Raw genomic sequence first — 14841 nt, forward strand, 5'->3', positions numbered from 1 at the left:
ATCCACAAACATTAAACATATTCGCAAGTAAATAGAATGATATCCACAAATAAACGTTAGGAGTTTCACAAAAATAACTAAATTCACAAATATATAAAATGAGATATGCCAATAAAAAAAAGAAAAACATAATAACAAATATGATTTTATTTCACAAACACAACTCTTCCTGGCATTCATTTGTGAATCCCTTTCCGTGCATTTGAGGATTTTGAAATATTTCTAGTGTCAAGACTGGTCTAGAGTCAAGACCAAGCGGCAACCTCCCCGTCTCTCTCTTGAAACCAACACGGAAGTGAGTTAAACTGCAATTCATTGACTGGCCGCTTGAGGCTGGCTGCACAAGTGAGTCAAATCTGTATCTCCCCCATGTTAAAATGCCAAATTTTTCAGCAGAAAAACACGTGTTTACAGCATAGACAGTATAAGAAATGGACAGAGTCATCTCATTGGAACTCAATTGAGACAAGTGAAGCCCATTTTCAGCGATTTTTTAGGACTTCCGTTCCTGACGCGCAGACTCAAACTGAGCTTGACGACATAGATGTGACGTGAGCAACCTGTCTGTCTTCTAGTGGCTGTGGCATGAGAAATCTGAATCATTCTCTTCCGAATCTTGCAGAGACGGAGAGTGTGAGTAGGAGGTGTCCATGAGCTAGGAGCAGGAGAAACTTTTGCTAGGTATTCTGATTAATTATTTTGTCATTTTGCCTCCACGTCTCCCCGATTGCCCGCGAGCTTCTCCTCCTGTCCATACGGTAATCTCTCTACTGTGCGACAGAGAGTCGCGTGGTTATGACGCAATCGTTAGCCTACTTTTACAAAAACTGTTTTTACGGGGCCATAACGTAAGCTACAAGGTAATGGAGCATTTTATACATTGTCGTGTTTCTTTAGAAATAAATAATGGACAAATGGAGTCTTCAAACGCCTCAGATGTAAAGTTATTCGCTGTCAAAGTGACGCCAAAATGAATGGGAGTCAATGGGATGCTAACAGCAGGTGAAGTTCTGCTACAAGATGGTGGCACGCGGCCGGCTTCAACTTCCGGTCGACTTCCTTCCCGCATGGTTTACAGCCTGGTGTCTGTATGTGGCTTTGGTCTATACAGCTAATTTTGCCCTTCATAACAACTGTGAGGGGGGTGAATTATTTTATAACTCATCCGTTTAGTAGATTAATATTTAAAGTTCTGCATAATTAAGGGTGTGGCCACTTGAGTGACAGGTAGATTGCCGCTGATGTCAATGCTAGCCGTTTGTCTGCTGTTACTAGCCGTCACTTCACCTCAGAAAATTTTAGCTGCTGAACTTGCCATCTCTGCAGTGTTTTGTGCTTTTTCCGGGATTATTTCATACAATTTAATACACCCATTACTTCGCCCATGGCTTAGGATTCCGTCGTTGTCGTCGAGTATCGTTCGAGAGAACAACCAGCGCTGTATTTCAGTTGTTTTCCTCTGTGAACATGTACTAATGGATGTCTGACAATTTCGTTGCTTTTTGGAGTTTTCAGATTTAAAAACGTCAATAAAGGCTCGTTCGTTCTGCTCTCACGGAACAGATAGATTATAATATGCTTATGTACCGTCAGATGAAATCCTGCAGGTGTCGGCGCTTTCTCCGTCCATGCTATAAGTGCACATCCTTGAATGAACGCGGATTTTCTAGCGCATTTACTTGAACTTCATAGGCAATATATCTATGGTTTAACCCATTTGAGAGGCGGGCAAAATCAGAATTTAAAATGGACTGAATAAGCTCTCTACGAACTTGACGAGCGATATGCCGCGCTGACGGACCATAGACTATAAAAAAGAGTGACTGACATGTAACGTTATGCACATAAATCACTGTCACACTCTAAGAGTATAATATTAAGTTACTGCATAATACATTTTCAACTAGCAGAATAGTACAGAATCACGATACACAGTCTCACTTGTAGCCATGTCTTTTAAAGGGTAACTAAACCCCTGGTCAGAGCCTGACTCCACCCACTGGCAATATTTGAAAAATGCTGGAAAAGTAGGCAGAGCCCAGTGGAGAGGGGGCGTGCATCTGTGACGTATCTCTCTGCAGGCAAGGGCGTGGTTAGCTGGTACTCTCTGACGTCAGAGGGTACCACAACTTCCAATAGGAAAATTCAACTGCAGTAGCCACTGTTCAACCTGAAGAGGGCAGCACTCAGACGTTTTTACACCATATTTTGTCAAATTAAAACACTTTAAACACAAATGTCAAAAAAACTACTTGAATCAATGAACAGCACTAATAAAGCCCCATTCTTACAGATCATTAACTAAAAAAAGTTGGTTTAGGGTTTAGTTACCCTTTAACTATTATAATATTTCGAAGGGCAAAAATAGGAACTTTTATTTTAATTGGCTTTACATCATCAACTGTCACTTTAGCGCGAGGCCCTGTGCAGTCGCAGACTTGGTACTGTCAGTAGCATAACGTTATTATAGCATTACCTCCTCAGCCTGAGCTAACTCGATCACGTCGAGCTAGGTGATTTCAGAAAGCCAGTCTCCTCAGCTCCACTCACTCTTTGCCTATTTTCTGTTATCCGGGAGTGACGCAAGGCCAAGATGGCGACGGCCGGTGTAGTGAATAATCATAGACAGTATATAAACTGGACACAGCGACCCCATTGGATTTTTACAAAAATTGCTTCTACGGGGCCATAACGTAAGCTACAAGGTAATGGAGCCTTTTATACATTTTCGTGTTTCTTTAGAAATAAATAATGGACAAATGGAGTCTTTAAACGCCTCAGATGTAAAGTTATTCGCTGTCAAAGTGACGCCAAAATGAATGGGAGTCAATGGGATGCTAACAGCAGGTGGGGGTCCGCTAGCCAGTGGCGGGCTGGCGGCGCCCGGGGAAACTTCAAAATAATATGAAACCCTGCCCCCCTGTGAATAATCCGGTCACTTTGGTGTGATGATTCCGGGCTTAGGACCCAAGCAATCCGATTGGTTCAAAGCACGTTTTATGGGTAACCAGGCACTACAATAGGCTTGTTCGACTTCATGCAGCTCTGCGCAGACCGATCGGCGGCTGACTTAAAGCAGTGCATGCCGGTTAGAAATTTTGTCCGACTTGATACAGCGCCGACGCCACGTGACTGCGACGTATGCCATCAAAGTACTGCGAGAGCATTTCGAGAGTAGCCGGAGAACTCAGCCAGCGCAGCTTCTCAAGAGCGGCTGCACTGGGCTGCACGTGGGCTGATGACGACACAGCTGTTCCACGATTGGCCGGATTCACCGCATGAACACGATCACGTGTGTTTCGTGTTTATTCGAACACCTTTAGTTCCTCTAAAGCTCTCAAATCAGTTTATTATAACAGTGAACACTCTTTTCATGTCGTTGTCATGTTATATTGTGTCATGTTTATCAAATTATAACTGCTTAAAAAACGTAGACTCCACTTCATTGATAGTAGCTTATGTTGAACTTTATTCTTGTTCAAACAGACGCTGTATGAAGCAGTACATAAAGTATTGAATGAAAATGTCTCTGAAACATCTGTGTATTATTTGGCAAATATTGCATTTATTTCACTGCAGCTGTGGTAAAGTATGCAAACACCACGTGAGCGGTCACTACGGGAACCAGAAAGTGTCCGACTTCACGTCTCCGTTTGCAGCTCCTCCCCGCCTGCACGCGGCTACTCTCGCCGATCGGTTACATCCAGCCGATGTCGAACACACCAATTTTTTCACAAATTTAGTGCCTGGTTACAAATCATACAAAATCATTTTATTATAGAAGACATTTGTACTACGTTATAACGAGTCATTAATGTATTTAATGTATTTTAAATTATACGTTTCATATACTAGTATTTAACCGAAGCTATAGATTGTGAAATTAAAAATTTCTCGTTGTTAGTGTGTTTTTTAGTTAGCTTAGATAATAGCATAGCATGCAGCTAACGTTATCCGATGATCGTGCTATGAGCTTTACCTGAGTTTATACTGCACTGATACTTACCCTATTCACAGCAATTCGTACTACTGGGGTCCTAAGCCCAGACTCAACACACCAAAGTGACCTGTTTATTCACCACACTTGCTCCGCTTACTTTAGGCTTCAAAAATGCTCTTCAGAAACCTACGGGTGACGTCACGGACACTACGTCCATATTTTTTTCCAGTCTATGGTCAAGATATGCAGACAAATCCACAAATAAGTGGACTCCACCCACCATCTACTCAAGCCAATCAGATAACAGCTACCTTGCGCTGACCAATCATAACATTATCTTGCTCCAACCAATCACGATTTGCTCAGGGTGGGAACAGATTCATTTGCACCCCTGAAATGAACTACTATACTATTAAGGGTGCTTTGTTCGTATTAAGCTGAAGTGCTGTTTGCGTGGTTAGAACACTCTGTTTCCAAAATTGATGAAGTTTAATGCTTCTTTAAATTTCCATCAGGATCAGTGAATCAGCATAAACATACAGTTTACACAAATTATGATCATTCACTATTCTATGAGTTGCACAGCGCAGCTGATTAACGGTGCATGTCTACTGGTGCGAGCGAGCGTTTTCAATTCATTCCTATGGAAGTTGAGCTTCACTCTCGCGCAGTGCATTGTGGGATTGACACAGTGGACCAGAGAAAGCGTTGAGAGCGTCAAAAGTTTGGGCAGTTCTCGACTTTATGCAAATATCAAGCGAACAACGCGGGCAGCAGCCAATCGCTGTGTTGTTCAGGCAGTGAAGTTTGTCTTGAGCATTTGGAAATATACAGGTTGTGCCTGGAATATATGCTGCATTTAGTGCGTAGATCCTTTTGTTTACAAATTGGACGCTTTGCAGTTGTTATATTTATGTTGCATTATTTTCCTGTCATCACTATAAAGCTGCTTTGAAACAATCTGTATTGTAAAAAGCGATAAATAAATAAAGGTGGCATATTTATGTTAAAAATTTCAGTTTGGATGTGTTCATTGTGATTATACTGGCTGCGTTTACAAAAGTTGATCAAATTGACAGGATATCTTTGGGGCATTTGGAAACAAAGCTTGCCTATTTCCAAAAGTAATCGCGTGCATCTGTGATGATTATATTGCACATGTGATTAAATAAACATACATTAAACACACTCACTACAGACACACCCCTAAGCGAAGGCGTTGTTGCCAGCGGCATTGAGCAGAGTTTTGCCGCTGTACCATGCGCTGTACTGGTCCACTGTCCACACAGCGAACCACACCCTAGCAACCATTTAGAACACCTTAGCAACAATATAACATCATGAATAAGCCATATTTCAGTGCCAGAACATTATATAGACTTATAGCTCTCTTGCAGTCACTTGCATCACGGTGGCTTGATACATAATGGTCTAACGAAATTTTACAGTACCAATTTGTATGGACGCCTTATACTTCCTATCTGAGCCAATGCAGAATGAGCAAGTTATTTCAGGGTGAGTTGAAAGCAAATCCTGGGCTGTGTTCAGCCCCGACAAAACGTTGCACAACGTTTTTTAAACAGAAACGGTGATGCGTTGAACACACTGTTCTGATGACGCAAGAGTTGCAACTATGGCAGCTGAGAAGGCGATTCTTTATGAAGAATTTTCGGAGCCTGATGAAGTCGGTATAAATATGTGTTTAATACTACAAAATATGCCCGATGTTACAGTTACTGCACTTGCCGCCCAGAACAAAAGAGAACATCCCAATCGAGTGAAGGGATTGCTGAAACTGAAATGGAAGCACACATCTTACCTAATTCAGACTAAAACACATCTATTTAGCCTCAAATACTGACTTTATTTGTAGTTCATACTGTTTTAATACCCTGTATTTTCTTTCTCATTTTTTGGAAAAGCACTTAATTACCATTGTTTATTTCTATACCAAATGTCATACACTTGCAATGAAGCTAAAAAATATAAACAACTACATCATTATGTTGATATCCTATATTTTTACAATAAAACTTACGACAAACATGCCTTCTAATATGCTCAGTGGTTGCGTATACCGAGCTGCAACGAACACATTCGTAAATTACTGTCCTTGAACCCATTGTGCGAGTTCACTTTAATACCGCGTGCTTTATATACATGTTGCTGCTGATTGGACTGCAGTTCTGACACACCCACCAAACAAGAGAAAACGTATCTCAAACATAGACAGTATATAAACTGGGGACTTCCGGAATGGCGGAGCAGCGCTCAGTCGCAACCACAGAGCGGCTTGCTTAATAACAGTCTTCTGGCCTCCTAACTTTGCTTTAAACAACGGTGGAACTACATTAGTGTTGTCTGTAACTTTTTTTACACCATATTATGTCCGAACAAAAACAGAATAGGAAACAGAAACGTAAAGGCAGAGCTCAAGCGCTGACGCTAACGGACCACAACTACGTTGCTAGCCAAAAAGAAAACTACGGCGGGAAAATGGATGACGACTTCTCAACGGACTCGGAGGTTGTAACACCGGTTGGTAGCCCCTCTTCCAGCCCTGCCTCAAAAGTAAAAAGGAAAGAAAAGAGCGACTTGTCTCTAGAGGATCTTCAGGCTAACATTCTGGCTGCAGTTAACCAGAGAGCTGATAACCTGGAACTGATGGTAAGAGACAACAAGTCAGGCATTGAAGAGCTGAAAACCTCTCTTAATTTTGCCTTCGTTGAAATTGAAGCTTTGAAAAATGAAAACAAGAAGTTATCTGAGCTTTGCGACAGTCATGAAAAAACTATAAAAAACATGGAAATTCGGCTCACTGAGACTGAAAGATACAGGCGGAGATGGGCTCTAAAGCCTTGTTTATACTCGACGCAGCCGCAAGAGCGCGAGTCACCGCAGACCGCGCGCGCACCTCTCCAGACGGACGAGGCATTTATACTTGACGCGCGCGCCGTTGTGTTATTCTTTGAAACGACAGGGGGCGACTCGGAGTAATTTACCTCTAAACCACCGGGAAACAGCAGTGAAGAAGTAGTTTGCGTGGATCAAAACCTTTCATCAAAATTCTACAATTATTTTTGAATGATACCTGTTGCTGTCTTAAGACAACTTTGATAAACTTTTAAGATCCACTTAAAATGTTGACTAATGTAGTCATGTGGCATTAACTAACATAAAAACATGCGTTACCTTTTTACTCTTTGGCAATGTTAATAAAAATATAAGTTTTTATTTTTTGTTAATATAGCATTTACAGTAACTGAGTTTGTAATACAAAACTACATGCAGTAGGTTTATTGTACTTTCACTGCATGCAAACTAAATAAAACAGCTGAAGCCTTATTGAAGAGTGTTTAAACTTTAATTTTATCAGCAGGGCAAACTTCTGCTACTGTAAATGTAAGCAGTTACTTTAGACAAGTGCAAACTGGGTGCTTAATAGAAATGTGTTTCTATTCACAAAATGAGAGGCTTTTATTGGTCGCCATCAATGTAAATGTTTCTATGTGTATAGAGACAAAAGAATGAGGTTAATCACTGTCTGTTACCATCAGTAACAGCTGTACTGCCTCACTTTTATTTATGAAGACATTTATAAATGCAAACACAAAATAAAATCTTTAGTTTTTGTTTTTATTTCACAGCAAACTATAAATACAAATCTCTTTTGTAAATGAATTTAAAAAAAATTATCTATTGTGTATTATTTAAAATTCTAAGTACTTTGTAATGTGTGTAATGGCAAACAAAGTCTATGCATCGTTGTCCCTCAGTGCATCAAAAAGGACCTGATTCAGCTTGAACTTTACATCAAGCTTCTTCCTTGGGTCCACTTTTGCAAGCATGTCAGCTAAAACTTGGCTTTGACAAATTTGTCTCGAAGATTTTTCCAAACTTTTCGACAAAATACGTCTTCCTTCCCCAACATCTTCGCAATTTCCCTCCAGGAATTCTGTGCCATCTGACTGTCTCTATGGTCCCGCATGGAAGGATCATAAACATGCTGGTACAGACGTACCAGCTCGGACAAAGTCGCCTCGAAATCGTTCATCTTCGGATGCGGCGCCGCGCGCGATGTTACAAAAAGTGCCGTGCACACCGCCAGGCGAAATTGGGTCTTGCGAACCCAACGCGCGAGACCGCCCACTCCGCAATGACGTCATTTTTGCCGCGCGCGCCTCGCGATCTTGCGGCTGCGTCGAGTATAAACAAGGCTTAAGGCTGTATGGGCTACCAGAGGAAAGGGATGAAAACGTAAAAAGAAAGGTGATTGACATTTGTCAGCAAATAGCCCCTAACCAAAATATGAGTCAAGTCATCGATGTCGTGCACCGAATTGGAAGGAGGGATGGCAGCAACACACACCCTCGCTCCGTTATTATCCTCTTTGCCTTCCGCACAGCGAGGGATGACGTTTGGAAAAATGCGCGAAACCACACTTTCCTGAGGGAGAAGAGGCTCCGCTTCGGCGAGGATCTCACTCAGGCTGACAAGAAGACCCGAGAAAGGCTGTGGCCCCGCATCGAAGAGGCGAGGAAACAAGGAAAGCGAGCTTTTTTCAGAGGAACCCGAGCCTTCATAGATGATGTGGAGATCCTTTAAGATGTTTGCTACGGAGTCACTCTAGAACTTTGTTGTAAATTCTTGAGTTCGTGCCTTCTCTTTCTGTTGCTGCTTTATAGGACAAGAAAAACTGTTCAGGTAACTGTTCTAATACCTATGTTGGCTATATCTGCTGATAGGGTTGAATTCCATCCTCTCTCAGGGTTTCATTATATATTAACAATAATTAGTATTTTTATATTATACATTATATTAACCCAGTCAGTCATTCTTGAATAACACTAGCACTTTGTAATTACTTTAAAATGTTCCAAACTCACTTTAAAGAGGCAGAAGCTGTTATTGCTTAGGTTGTTTTTTTTCTCTCGTAAAGAGAATTGTTCTTTAGCGGTTGATGAAATTACTTTCTATAAATGCCAGAGGACTACGAAACATTGTTAAAAGAAAAGCCATCTTTATTTTTTGTAAGGACTATAATGCTGATGTTATTTTCATCCAAGAAACTCACTCATGTAAAGAAGACGAAAAGTTATGGAAGAGTCAATGGGGAGAGGACATTTGGATGACTCACGGATCCAACCACTCCGCAGGGGTTGCTATTCTTACTTATAAATTTAAAGGAAAGGTTCTTAATACTGTAAGGGATACTGATGGTCACTGGATGGTTACAATTACCTGTTTGGAAGATGCATTTTTTATTTTAGTCAACATCTATGGGTACTGCTCACTCTCACAAAATTCAAAATTATTGGAAGATCTGGACTCTGTATTAAATGAGTTGATGTCTAAATATCCTTTAGCTAAAGTAATTTTGGGCGGTGACTTTAATATGGTTATGGATAACCAATTAGACAGGTGCCCACCAAAACTAACTCCAAATTCCAAAAAACTAATTGACTTCACGAAAAGGATGGATCTAATTGATATATGGAGAAAAAAAAATACATTGTTGAAAACATACACTTGGAGCAATAAAAGCCACACGCTACAGTCCAGGATAGATTTCTGGTTGATTTCGGCTGATTTAGAGCCCTCCATTGAGTCATGCACTGTTTCTCCTGCTATTCTGACAGACCATAAGGCCATTTCTTTAGCTATTCAGGACAGCAGGGAACAAAGAGGGAGATTCTCTAGCGGTTACTGGAAATTAAATAATTCTCTACTATCTCATGAAGAGCTAAAAATGAAAATAGAACTTCTTATTTCAGAACAGTGGGAGGCTGCTAGAAAAGGGAATAATTTTGGGACATCGTGGGAACTTCTCAAATATAAAATTAGAGGCGTCTGCTCAGGTTATGGCAAGATATTGGCACACAAAAAGAAAAATGTAACTTGCACGCTAATCAATAATATTAACAAACTTACTGAAAAAGAGCATTTGAGCCAAGAAGATAATAATACCTTATTAGAATTACAAAATCAACTAGATATTTTATATGAGAACAAAGCGAAAGGAGCTTTTATAAGGTCACGTAGGAATTGGATGGAACGGGGTGAGAAAAACAGCAGATATTTCTTTAACATGGAAAAAAGAAGAAATGAAATCAATTCTATAAGAAAACTTGACATTGGGGAAAAGATTAGCGAGGACAGTAAAGAGATATCAAACTATATAAGTGCTTTTTATGAAAAACTTTACTCAAAAGATATTAATCTCAAAGATCCAGAGGAAATCTTTAGCTTGATTAACTCGCCTAAATGTGTAGATGCAGAATATAATAAAATCTGCTGCCAGGGCATAACTCTTGAGGAGATTATTTGGGGAATAGCTCAATTAAAGAACAATAAGTCACCAGGCTGTGATGGCCTGACCTCTGAGTTGTATAAATGTTTCTCTGAGTCACTAGGTACATTTCTTCTGGCTGTCTTCAAAGAATCTCTTGACAGAGGGGAGCTTCCTCCTTCTCTGAGGCAAGGTGTCATAACACTTATTCCAAAACCTCACAAAGACTCTCTATTAATCGAAAATTGGCGTCCCATTACATTGCTAAATAATGACTATAAGATTCTAGCTTCTATCTTAGCAAAACGTCTCAAATCTAAACTACACACTTTAATTGATGAATGCCAATCTGGTTTCATGAAAGATCGTCACATAGCCAATAACATTCGCTTAGTTTTGGATCTAATTGAATACAAAGACTTTCTAGATGATGAACACCTGATTTTATTCTTAGACTTTCAAAAAGCCTTTGACACGATAAGCCACAAATTTATTTTTGATACTTTAAACTTTTTTAATTTTGGTAAGAATTTTATTAATGCTGTAAAAACTCTGTACATAGGAGGAAACAGTTGTGTTAAATTGGCTAATGGAACTTCACCCAGATTTTACATTAACAAAGGTATCCGCCAAGGCTGCCCCACCTCGCCTCTTCTATTTTTGATTGTGGCTCAGATTCTCTGTGATTTAATCCACAAGAGTTCATTCAAAGGAATTACTTTAAATGAAAGAGAAATAAAAATTTCACAGCTGGCGGATGACACAACCCTGTTTCTAAAAAATGAATCCCAAATAGGAGTTGCACTAAATATTGTAAACCAATTTGCTGAAAGCTCAGGCTTGAATCTAAATCTTTCAAAATGTGAGCTGTTTTCTCTTAAAAATAAGCATTTGGGTCAAATATGTGGCATAAATATAAATAATGTAGTAACTTATCTTGGAATAAAAATCAGTCATAATCACAAGTTGATGACAAAGTAATATCTCATTACTACATGACTCTATTAATAAAAAGTTTGACTCTTGGCTCGCAAGAGATATATCTACGTATGGCAGGGTTCTTCTTTCTAAAGCAGAAGGTCTCTCACGAGCAGCATATTTATTTACATCAATAGAAATACCTAAATTCCAATGTGCCAATCTAGACAAACTATTATATAACTTTATATGGAGGAAGAAACCCCATAAAATCAGGAAAAACATCTTGACTAATAAAATTGAGGACGGGGGGTTATCTGTAATTGACTTCTCACTTTTCAATGAGATATTAAAAATCAAATGGATTAAAAGATTTCTAAAAAATCCAAACAGTTTGTGGAACATTGTGCCAAACTTTATCTTTGAAAAACTTGGTAAAATCACATTCTTACTTCAATGCCCATACTCCATCAACAGACTGCCAGTCAAACTGTCAAACTTCCATAAACAGGCTCTAACTTGTTGGTCACTTTTGTACAAACACAATTTCTCCCCTCACAAATGTTTTATCTGGAACAACATGAACATAATATATAGAAACAAGACTCTCTTTATAGAAAACTGGTTTAAACATGATATTATTCTGGTATCCCAATTATTAAATAACTCAAATCAAATTTTAACTTATGATGACTTCACACATAAATTTAATTTCCATCCTCCAAGAAAAGAATTTGATATTGTAACCAGAGCTATACCCCATGGGATCATCACCCTACTTAGAGATGAGACAGATTTGGATCAAATTAATATATCTTTCTCCAGCAGTGTTTCAATAAATGGTCTTTCTTTTCTAGACAGAAAAGTCAACAACAAAGTAATAAAAAACCTTTTATGTGCAAAATCTATCCCTGCCTCCAGGTACAAATGGTCCCCCTTGTATGAACATATTAACTGGAATAGAGCATGGAGTAACCCACATACATTTTTAATCACAAACAAAGTAAAAGAAATATCATTTAAAATTCTTCACCATTATTACCCCTGTAACAAGATTATTTCTAAATTTATCCCTACTGTAGAGGAAAAATGTAGCTTCTGCTCTCTGGAAACAGAAACGTTAGACCATTTATTCTATAGCTGTTCACATAGCTCTTCTCTGTGGAATGATATACAGTGTTTCATTAATGGACAACTTGGCTCAAACATACACTTATCTAATTTTGACGTCTTCTTTTACTTTTCTGACTCAAACTCCTTTGTACAATATATAGTCAACTTATTAATTTTGCTTGGAAAATTCTTTATTCATAAATCGAAATTTATGAAGAACATACCTCTTTTCAATGTTTTTAAGCTTGACTTAAAAAATTATATAGACTGTATCTCTGGATTAGATGGTAAATCAGCATCAAAATGTATGCAATACTTATCTAAGTTAACTTTATAATTAATTTAACTGATATTTACTGTCTGATACTCTGGCTGTGTACTTTTATGTTATTTATAATTTTTATACAGATTATTTGTTAGCCTACTTGTATGATGTTGGTCTCAATTCTCTATTGGCTGATGTGTATTTGTTACTTTTTTTTTATTTATTTTTTTATTTTTTATTCCTTTTGAAAACGTGAACTGTACTTAAATGAATTTTGTATTACAAGATCAGTTTATTTTTTAGCAAATTGTATCAAATGTGTTATGCAAAAAAAATAAATAAATAAATAAATAAAAAAAAGTATATAAACTGGACACAGCGACCCCATTGGATTCAACGGAGACAAGTGAAGTCAAATAGAAGCACCAACTTCCTGATGGTCGAGCGTACTGCGCAGACTCAAACTGAGCTTGACGACATAGATGTGACGTGAGCAACCCGTCTATCTACTAGTAGCTGTGCCGAGAGAAATCTGAATAATTCCCTTCCGAAACTTGCAGAGACGGAGAGTGTGAGTAGGAGCTGTCCATGAGCTAGAAGCAGGAGAAACTTTTGCCAAGTATTCTGATTAATTACTTTGTCATTTTGCCTCCACGTCCCCCCGATTGCGCGCGAGCTTCTCCTCCTGTCCATACGGTAATCTCTCTACTGTGCGACAGAGAGTCGCGTGGTTATGACGCAATCGTTAGCCTATTTTTACAAAAACTGCTTCTACGGGGCCATAACGTAAGATACAAGGTAATGGAGCCTTTTATACATTTTCGTGTTTCTTTAGAAATAAATAATGGACAAATGGAGTCTTTAAACGCCTCAGATGTAAAGTTATTCGCTGTCAAAGTGACGCCAAAATGAATGGGAGTCAATGGGATGCTAACAGCAGGTGATGGTCCGCTAGCCAATGGCGGCGCCCGGGGCTACTTCAAAATAATATGAAACCCTGCCCCCCTGATCTCAAACCCCGTTGCACACCGGTGCACGCCGTTTCCAGGAAACATGACGTTCAACCCGGAAACCGTAGCAAAACGTTGCGCACCGTTTTGAACTTGAACATGCCCCTGATTTCTTAGAGCGAGAGCATGTTATGATTGGTCAGCGCAATGTGGCTGTTATCTAATTGGCTTGAGTAGACGGTGGGTGGAGTCCACTTATTTGTGAATTTGCACATCTTTTTTGTACAGTCTATGGTCTTGACACTAGAAATGTTTCAAAATCCACAAATGCGGAGTTAGCAGATATTTTTTGGGCAAATCTCATTTTATTTATTTGTGAATTTAATTAATTTTTGTGAAACTCCTCACATATATTTGTGGATCACATTCTATTTATTTGTGAATGTTTAATGATTTTGAATCCCTACATTTCGTATACATTTATTTTAAATATACATTTATTTGTGGATCATAATAATTTGGAATAAAGCAACAATTATATCCCCACAGTTGAGCCATGTCATTAGCATTTCAGCTAAATTTCAGTATTTCAGAATTTTTTTTAAACTGAATGCTTTATTTGTCTTGTTTTTCAATACATTGTGTGGTTTAATGTATAGTGTGTACTACTAAATGTATCCTGAAACCAATTACTTGTTGTTTAAGGTACCTCAGAGATAAACTGTGTGACTGGAACTAATATCTATCTAGGGACTGTCCTGGAGGATTATGAAGGTGAGAAATGTCCACAAGACTTAACAAACTAAGTATAACTAGTCGCAAATATAAATTTTACATTTAAAAGTAAAAAATTTTTTTTGGGGGGGGGGGGATTAATGTAATATTAAAAGGGTCATGAACTGCATTTATTATTTTATAATTTTTCCTGGGGTGCACTTATCATGTTAATCAGATTTTTACATAACATAATTTAGAAATAAACAAAATTTTTCCTACCCTGATTTTAGCCCTCTGATTTGAACGGAAGCTTGTTTCCACCACAGAATAAAAAATAAAAAAGGCAATTGCTACTTTTTAGCTCACAATTCTGACTTTTTTTCTCACAATTGTGAATTTACATCTCACAGTTCTGACTGTTTTCTCAGAATTGCGTGATATAAAGTCGCAATTGCGAGTTATAAAGTCAGAATTGCATGATATAAAGTAAAAATTGCAAGTTATAAAGTCAAAATTGCATGATATAAAGTAAAAATTGCAAGTTATAAAGTAAAAATTGTGAGTTATAAAATCACAATTGCGTGATATTATATAAAGTCTTAATTGTGTGTTATAAAGTCAGAATTGCGAGTTATAAAGTCAGAATTGT

At 38.4% G+C, this 14841-nt stretch overlaps 1 protein-coding gene across 6 annotated transcripts in view; it reads left to right on the plus strand.

Moving 5' to 3' along the window:
- Positions 1-14841, plus strand: part of LOC309495746 (protein dachsous-like) — a 126943-nt gene that overhangs the window by 56505 nt on the left and 55597 nt on the right. For 5 of the 6 annotated variants that reach the window (XM_082165576.1, XM_082165577.1, XM_082165579.1 and 2 more), the window contains exon 2: positions 14181-14249. The exons of the other annotated variant lie outside the window; for it this stretch is intronic. In XM_082165576.1, coding sequence (XP_082021702.1) covers positions 14181-14249 — 69 coding nt within the window. The remainder of the gene's footprint in view (positions 1-14180; positions 14250-14841) is intronic. 6 annotated transcript variants of the gene reach the window in all.

The sequence above is a fragment of the Leuciscus leuciscus genome, assembly GCF_965113295.1.
Source record: "Leuciscus leuciscus genome assembly, chromosome: 3".
In the NCBI taxonomy this organism is placed as follows: domain Eukaryota; kingdom Metazoa; phylum Chordata; class Actinopteri; order Cypriniformes; family Leuciscidae; genus Leuciscus; species Leuciscus leuciscus.